The 8,269-nt window shown below is 53.6% G+C and overlaps 1 protein-coding gene across 1 annotated transcript; it reads right to left on the bottom strand.

The window, feature by feature from the left end:
- Positions 1–2,662: 2,662 nt before the first annotated feature.
- On the bottom strand, positions 2,663–7,593 carry RFLNB (refilin B). Its single transcript, XM_067309858.1, has 3 exons — positions 7,362–7,593; positions 6,455–6,564; positions 2,663–5,575 (listed from the first exon to the last, which is right to left on the bottom strand). Exons 1-3 carry the CDS (start codon positions 7,563–7,565, stop codon positions 5,245–5,247), a joined length of 645 nt encoding a protein of 214 aa, XP_067165959.1. The 5' UTR covers positions 7,566–7,593; the 3' UTR covers positions 2,663–5,244.
- Positions 7,594–8,269: the final 676 nt, after the last annotated feature.

The following is an 8,269-nucleotide window of genomic DNA, read 5'->3' as shown; positions in this document are numbered from 1 at the left end:
TGGTTTTCTCCCCGGGAGCTGCAGCAGCGTTGCTTGAATATTCCCCGTTCCCCGCGCGTGAGTCACGGGCCGATCCGGCTGCCCCCCGGCAGCGCTGGGAGGTGCCGGCGCCGCCGCAGAAAGCGGGGTGATTTACAAGTTTTTCCTGGTCCAGAAACAGCGTTCGCTTCCAGCATCTTAGTACAAAAGGTGTCTGAAAGCTTCCAGAAATCTTGCTGCAAAAATCACCTCACCCGCTGCGTTAATGGATCACAGCTTAAAAATAAAAACCCAGCGACTAAGAATCCATTTCCCGCATAAATGGGGCTCGGTGAGCGCGGAAGCGCTAGCAATGCATCGGCAGCCTCAAATAAACGCGTTTTACCAGGGTGAGATTGGTTATGTTAGCCAACCAGATAAATATATATTTCCCATTTAAAAGCAGGATTTTAGCTCATTATAGCTGGGGTTGCTCGTTTTGGGGCGCGCGCAAGGCGCAGCAGGCATTTGCCTCCTCATCCTCCCCGCGAAAGCGGCAGCAAAGCCTCGGTGGCAATGCAGGCGTTTTCGCTAACGGCGTTTTTTTTTTTCACTTCTGCAGGCAACCGCCACCGCGAGCTGCATGAAACCCGACGTCCTGCCGCAGCCCAGGGAGTCCGGACGGCTGCAGAAATAAGCAAGGTTTCAGCATCAGCCTGCGCCGCCGCTTTGGGCTCCGGTCAAGCAGATCGAGGTGTTTCCGCTCAGCTTACCGAAGGCCGTCGGTGGGATGGCGTCCCGGAAGAGCCTGCGGCGGCGGAGGAGAGGCTGCGTATCTACAAGGTGGACAGGCGGGAACGGCACGGGCGGCGCGTGCAGCGACGGGCGCCCGCCCAGCCGTGCCCGGCTCCCGGGGCTTCGTCCGCAGGCGCCGGCGGCGCGGCACGCGGAGAGGAAGCGCCGCGGGTGTTTGCAGGGGAGCACACGTGAGCTGCAAGCCAACAGAGTACCAGAGCTGTCGGCGCCACCGAAAACCTCCCGGCAAGTTGTGTAGCTCAGTACTGCTCACTCTACTGCTGTATGTCTGCACAGAGAACAGGGCATTTGCATTTAAAAAGCAACAGACAAACCGAACAGAACCTTTACTTAAAATATAGATGCAATTCAACTATTTCAACAATGTATTTAAAGTCCTCCTGTCCATGCTGCCCGTTTGTCCTAAAGTACCACTAATTATTGCTATTAGTTTACCCCAAAATAATACGCATTGCATTATTCCTGAGCGCTTCGGTGATTCATGTATGTTGTAAAACTACCAGGGAGAGCCCTTGTGGCAGATGGGGAAACTGAGTCTGTGAGCAGTTAAATGACCTGATAGGATATTTGAAGGCTAAAATCACTTACAGGCATACAAACTCACCAAGCATTTCAAACAGAGTGAGCTGCGACGTTGGGATTAGAATCCAGCCCTCTGGTCTCCTGGTCGGTGATCTAATTGCTAAGCACGGTGTTTTATTGTGTTACGAAAAATTAATTGTATAGGCCCCCCAGATTTGACATTTTTGAGAAGCAGAGCGTATACGATGAAAAATGGGCTCATCTACCGTGATGGGGTCATCCGGGGGTATCCACTAACTAGAAGCCCATTTGGCCAATACGATTTAAAACCACGTCAGTGAGTAGGCTGCCTTGTACCCACCTGCTTCAGCTTCTCACAGCAGAGCAACATCTATCATACTGTGTGCTGCTAGAGTATTAAAAAAATAAATAAATAGCCAAGGGCACACAGAAGGAAGAATTTGGCGCATCTGAAAGAAGCAAAAGCTTTCCAGGTTCCTGAAGCCCTCCTAAAAGATACTGCTCTGATTTAGAAGTTTTTCTTAACGTCTCTTTGTATGCCCTTTTACAAAGCAATTAATGTTTATATATGGCTTTTCTGGTGTTTAGTACTTTAAACGCTGCACGATACTCGGATGCTCGCACAGGCTTTCGCAGGAACGGGGGCATGCTGTAGAACAGCTTCAAAGCTCCCTAGATTCCAATAATGTCATTACATGCAAATCTGGAGCTTTTGCAAGCAGATAACCAAATGAACAATAAAAAGTAGCGAAGAATCCTATTATGAATTAATTAACTGATGTTCTATTGTATCCATTTCTACTCTGCCAGAGATATGAACAAAATCAGCACGCCTGCAAATTCAGACGGGTTTAACACCACATTAAGTATCCAGAAAAACAACACAGCATTTCTCCCAAAATGATAGCTTGTGACCTCCTATCTTGCTTGTATAAAGTTTAATACGTAACACAATCTAGTCTTATTTTTATGCTGTATTTACTGATGTAGCATTTGAACAACTACACTTTTATCCAAAATTAAAAAGAAATTATTGTCTGGTTAAATACTTGTTATATTTAAAAAGGACAACTGCTTCATCTGTAGGATATGCTGAAGTCCATACCAGAGACTCTCCCTGCAAAAATAAAACTGTACCAGATGAAAGACTCAAATACACGCTGGAGGGGATTTTCAGCTGTCTTCAAGGCACTTTTTCAAGCGTCTTACTAAACTGATAAAGCCACAACATTTGTTTTCTTCTTTTCTTTTCTTTAAATACAGACAGTTTTATATAGGAAATGCCTTCCTTGAACATGCAACAACAATAACATCTGATGTAAGAGAAACAGAAGGGGAGCTCAGATTGGCAGGATATATTATGTATTTATTTCTAAGTAAATATCATAACAAACACCAAAAATTTTTGAATAAAAAATAAAAAAGACTTCCCTATATTACAGTTTTCAGATCACTGATTACTAGCTAAATGAGAAAATTAAGAGGAGGAGGTGGGGAACGTCACAGACACCAGAACGCTTGCACAGAGCTAATCAGAGCTTTGCAAATGTTGGATCACCAATAATTTAAAAAGCATCTCTACCAATTAAAATACGCTTGAGAGGTACATAGTTAAATCCGCTTGTTTTATAAATCAGGTGTTTTATCCTAAGGGCGTAACGTAAGGGTCGTTTCATTTCTAATTTAACTAGGAACAAGTAATGATTACAACTTGATTATAATCTTCTCTCAGATCTCCTGCTGATGCGCTCATGGGAACGGCGCTGTCGGAGCAATCCAGGGTCCCGGTTCTTCCCGCGTCCTGCACCCAGCAGCGGCCCATCCCGGACGTTTCAGGAGCAGGGCACGTGAAGCTGCGAAGCGAGCAACGATGCGGCAGCTCTCCCAAAGAAACGTTCGCCCACTTGAAACCCTGCGAACCCGGGGGCTGGCTTGTGCCTTCTCCGGACGGGCGTATCGTGGGGCAAGGCTTACGGGAGGATCACGGTGCGCACCTAAGAAGCATCTCCTAAATACTGGTGCCTGAGACCAACGAGTTTAACGAGAAGACCGTGCCGCTACCTGGATTTGGCAGCCTGTGTCACCTGGAATTGTTTTAGGGTCGGGTTTTCTGAGGCAAGTACCAAAGATTAAGGACGTTCTGTTTTGAGCTAATAAATAAGTTAAAAGCACAAACACCGAACCATACAGACTCGAGCCTTCCTTCCCCGCTGCATTTTCAGTCCCCCAGCTCATTTCGGCTCACGCTAAAGCACCTTCCGCGCCGCTCGTCACACTTGCACAAACACACCCGAGCGCAGCTCAGCAACCGTCCCCCGAGGATCCAGCTCGCCGCGGACAACATCCACCCTTGGGGCCGGGCGCTAATTGCATCCACTCTAAGGGCAGCTCTAGGGCCGGCGTTGCACCAGAAGGTGACCCGCACCTCCAAGGAGCTTTGGGGTACGTGGAAGTCGTGTCCAGCTCGCTCAAAGCCTGCAAAGTTCCCCCGGGCTGCTACACCACGAGCCACCAGCGCGAGTCACCCTCCCGAAAGCAGACGCTCTCTGCGCTCCGCTGCGGAAAAACCATCGGGGCGAGGTGAGAAACCTCCACCTTCTGTTTTCGTCAAAGCACACGATAAACTAATGCACGTACCATCCAGCTGGACTTCCACGGTATCCGAAGTTATTCCCTTTGGCCATAAAACACGTCTGTGTCTTGCTTAATGCGCCTGAGGGGTTATTCAGGAGCGTGCTGCCCCACCCCAGGGACGTTCTCAGCACCGGAGGGCAGAGAGGACACGGACCTTTGCGATGGAAAGCTCACCAGGGAACGTGGAGACAGAGCTGCGGATTTTGCTACCCAATAAAAAAGTGCCTGTCCTTTGGTACAGTCTACCTCTCCCTTGCAATGATTCACAGCCACCACCACGGCAGCTCTCACATCCGATCCCAGCATTTCCTTCTCCGCTCGCGGTCCACCATGGGACACGCCGTGGATTTTCCAAAACTTTCCTAGTTACTAACTGGGCTACTGCAGACAGCACAGGCCAGACTGGCCTCTGAGGTTTGCAACACCTCGCTGCTAAGGCTTGACTTTGCAACGACACAGGGATGGTTTTCAGCCTGATATTCCTCACTGCAAGTCCCACCACCCACACGCAAACGTTAGCGCGTTACGCTGAGACGACAGGGTTGTAGAAACCAGGACGAGTACCGAAGATGCGCTGCTCTGTTCACCCAAACAACGAGAATAACGTGGTCCCTGCCGGCTGCCTGGCGCTGCAGAAGCAGTCATCTCCCACTCTGCTCCGAATTCCCCTTTCCAAATCACACCTCCCAACCAGACGTGAATGCAACAGGATAACATTTGTGTATCTGTTAAATACAGAGTTCCGGATTTTCTCCTGGTTAGCTTTTTCCAGCAAATTTCAGGAGATGGTTCTACTAGAGGAAACAGCCCCATGGTTTAAATTGACATAAATGATGGCTCTGTTTATACGTAATCAAATGATCTGGTAGATTTTCTGCAGGAGAGTGAACTGCCCTTATTTTTGCGCACCAATACAAAGCATCAAATATATTTCCACCTGCCAGACACTGTTCCTGATTCCTTCTTACCTGTGAAACAGCAGTTAACCTTTTCCCTGGGAAAACACTTCCCCTTATTTTCATCTGATTACTGCACTGCAGGGGAGGGGAGGGAACTAGCAATTTTTAAGGCGACGAAACAAGCTCCTTACTAAGGGATGCTCCCGCAGAAGGTTGGGTTCAGGCCATTCTGGTGCTTAAAGCAGGAGTTAAGAGCTGAGACAGAGGCGGCGACAGGCAGGGGTCCCTTAGCCTGACCGGAGAGCTGGGGTCTGCACCCCCGTGGCTAACGGAGAGCTAGCGCGGCGCACCGGACGGGCCTGGGACGGATCGCGGCACGAGCGACAGCCGCCCGTCAGCAACCGTCCAGGACGCAGTCGCTCGCCAGGGACTCCGACGTTTCCAGCTCGACGCTGGAGAGGAAGCGCCGCAGGGATTTGCGACAGTTGTAGTCCAGGGTGGTGGTGTACACAGTCTTGGCGTGCTTCGGGTAGACGATGGTGGTGCTGGTGAAGCGCAGGGGCTTGTTGCGGGGCTCGAAGCGCACCTCCGCTTTGTAGCTGCGCCACGTGCAGTTCGGGACGCAGACGACCGTTTGGCTGCAGGAGGAAACGCTTAGGCCCACGGGCATGTAGATGTCATCGATGAAGTGCTTCTCCGAGTCGTATTTAACCGAGGACGTGTACCTGAAACACGAGAGAGGGATGGGCGTCAATCCTACCACGCAGCGTTTCGCAGAGAAAAGAGCTGGCAGGTATCGTTTTAAGGATGTTTTAAACATCCATTGTTTTAAGGACGAGTTGCACAAAGCCTAAGGGACGTCGTTCGAACCCCGACGCCTAAAAGCCAGAGGCCCGGATCCCTATCCAGGCTTTGCACATAAGCCCCCTCAGTCCTCGGAGCGCCAAGCCCCTCCAGGCAGACACTTTGCTCCGGTTTCATCCCGCAGGAGTCACACGGGAGCTCTGTGCCAGCGCTCTTGGCCCGGGATGCCGTTTGAAGGCAAATTCAATCGCTTCCGCAAGAAAAACTTCTGAAGATTCACCTGGCAGGAAAGTGTCGCCGCCTGCACACCGAGCTTCCCCGACAAGGGATGCTGCAGCGTCTGGCTTGCAAGAGGCAGCTTTCCCCCTGCACGCACGCCTAACACCAACTTTTCTTTCAGTTCGTGCAACCGGCCGTAGTTGGTAAGATAGAAACTTCCTATTATAAAGCCACAAAGAGAGCAAAATTCCTTTCCTCTAATAAAACAGCCTCTTAGAAAGACTGCCGCTTTGAAGATCTTCCCTCACCATTGCATTTAATCTGCAGAAAGGCAACGTTTGGGAGCCGTGCAATGAAATAAAGAGCAGGAGAGTAAAATGCAGGAAGTCTTCCTGGAAAAAATTTTATGCGAGAGCGGCTGAACCCTCCTTCAGCCCGTACAACCGTCCAGGTCCAGGAATGCACAGCTGCGGGAACAATAGCCCTGCAAATAAATCAGCTTGACTCACAGGCACTGATAAGGCCTAACGCTCCTTGACGCGCTAACTCCTTCGACGAAACGACCGCGCCACGGTATTTACCTTATTTCCTTTGGTGGTAAGGGGTCAAACTCGACGCCTTCACCAAAGGACAGGGGACACAGTCTCGGAGGGCAGCTGGAGAGCAGAGGGCCGGGAGAGAACACGGGATTCTGTGAAAAAGGCAAAAATAATCCCTTTTACGTCACGAGCCGGTTGTACTCTTGAGGAAGGGCATGAGGTGACAAGGTGCAAGAGATTATGAGGTTCGCGTGACGGACGGCAGAGTCCCTCCGTCCCGCGGAGACGCGTAGCCCGGGACAGCCTGTGGATCAATGCGACTTTGCCGGAGCGCCAGCCGGGATCGTGTTTGCTCAGGGCAGGGCGTTTCGTGGATGCAGAGTCCCAGCCCCGCGGAGTCGCCCCGGAGGAGCCGCCCCGGGAAACGCGAGGGAGACACAGCCCCGAGGGGCAGCGCAGCCCTCGGTGGTGCCAGCTGCGAGCGATTCGCCCCCCGCGCCCCCGTTCAGCTCGCAGCTAACTGAGGGCGAGGAGGCGGCGAGGGCCCCTCTCGCTTAACGCGCGGCTCTCCCGAACCGTTTTCCGGTTTTGCTGCGGCACCTTGGTAAAACGCAGCGGTTTCCGAAGCGCGAGCGCCAACAGCTCAGCGCCCACCTCTGAAACCCGTCTGGCAAACCCACAGCGCGCCTTCACCCAGTGCTTTTAACTGGAAAACACGATCCAACGAGCAAGCCGCTCGCTGCGGGCTGCGCTCCGGGACGGCGGGAGCCCCTTTCCCGCTGGGATGTCTGCGACGGCACCCGGGGCGCGAGCCGACACCGGGGCGCCCAGCCGGGGCGCGGGGAGGGGGCGCCCGCCCCGGGGTCCGCGGCGGCGGCGGCGGGACCCCGAGGCCCCCGGGGGCTCCGGTGCTCGGCGCTGCGCGGCAGCCCGCGGGGCCGGTACTCACCGCGGCGGGCGGCGCGGCGCCGTCGGGCTCCGGCAGGCCGCCGGGCGAGCGGCGCTCGGGGCTGCCGGCCGGGAGCAGCCAGGGCCCGTGGCCCGGGCCGGGGCTGGGCGGCAGCCCGGAGTCGGGGCTGTCCAGCACCCCGTCGCCGCGCTTCCTCGCGTCCGGCAGCTCGGGCACCTCGCGCAGGCTCAGCCGCCCCACCATGGCCCGGCCCGGCCCGGCTCGTCCAGTCCCGGCCCGGCTCGGCGCGGCTCGGCGCGGCTCAGTTCAGCCCGTCCCGGCGCGGCCCGTCCCGTCCCGTCCCGTCCCGGCTCCGCCGGCAGCGCCCGGGGCGGGGCGGGGCAGGGGGCGGGGAATGGGCGGGGCAGGGCACAAGGCTCCGCCCACCTCCCGCCCCGCCCGCCCCCCCCCCCCGGTGGGAGCGCGGATCCCGAAAAGCAAGGAAAAAGCAAGGGAAAAAAACATGGAAAAGGCAAGGAAAAAATCCATGGGAAAAGCAAGGAAAAAATCCATGGAAAAAAGTAAGGAAAAAACATGGAAAAGGCAAGGAAAAAACCATGGAAAAATCAAGGAAAAAAAACATGGAAAAGGCAAGGAAAAAAAACATGGAAAAGGCAAGGAAAAGGCCCCTGGAAAGGGGTCACCGTGAACCACAGCAGTCCCTTCCCTGGCGGCAGTGTCCACATGGACACGGCCTGGCCAAGGCACCGGGGCCCCACCGGTTCATGTCGCATTGCCACAAAAAAAGAAATATATATGCGTATATAAAATATAATATATATCTATAATGTATATATTATACATTTATATTTAATACCACCCGCCCCCCAGCAGGCTCACTGGGGCCCTACCGGCCCCCCTTCGCCGTCACACCATAACGCAGCGACTCCTGCGGCATCTCCCGCCCA

This window comes from Apteryx mantelli, chromosome 22, assembly GCF_036417845.1.
Source record: "Apteryx mantelli isolate bAptMan1 chromosome 22, bAptMan1.hap1, whole genome shotgun sequence".
Lineage (NCBI taxonomy): Eukaryota > Metazoa > Chordata > Aves > Apterygiformes > Apterygidae > Apteryx > Apteryx mantelli.
The sequence above is the reverse complement of the archived record's forward strand: the minus strand, read 5'-3'. Positions and strand labels throughout refer to the sequence as shown.

Bases quoted from the DNA above. Each gene is read 5' to 3' on its own strand.
- RFLNB (XM_067309858.1), bottom strand. From the start codon at position 7,565: ATGGTGGGGCGGCTGAGCCTGCGCGAGGTGCCCGAGCTGCCGGACGCG. The intron at 6,565-7,361 runs GTGAGTACCGGC...CCTTTTTCACAG, and splicing joins GCGCCGCGCCGCCCGCCGCG to AATCCCGTGTTCTCTCCCGG. The intron at 5,576-6,454 runs GTAAATACCGTG...CTCGTGTTTCAG, and splicing joins TTACCACCAAAGGAAATAAG to GTACACGTCCTCGGTTAAAT.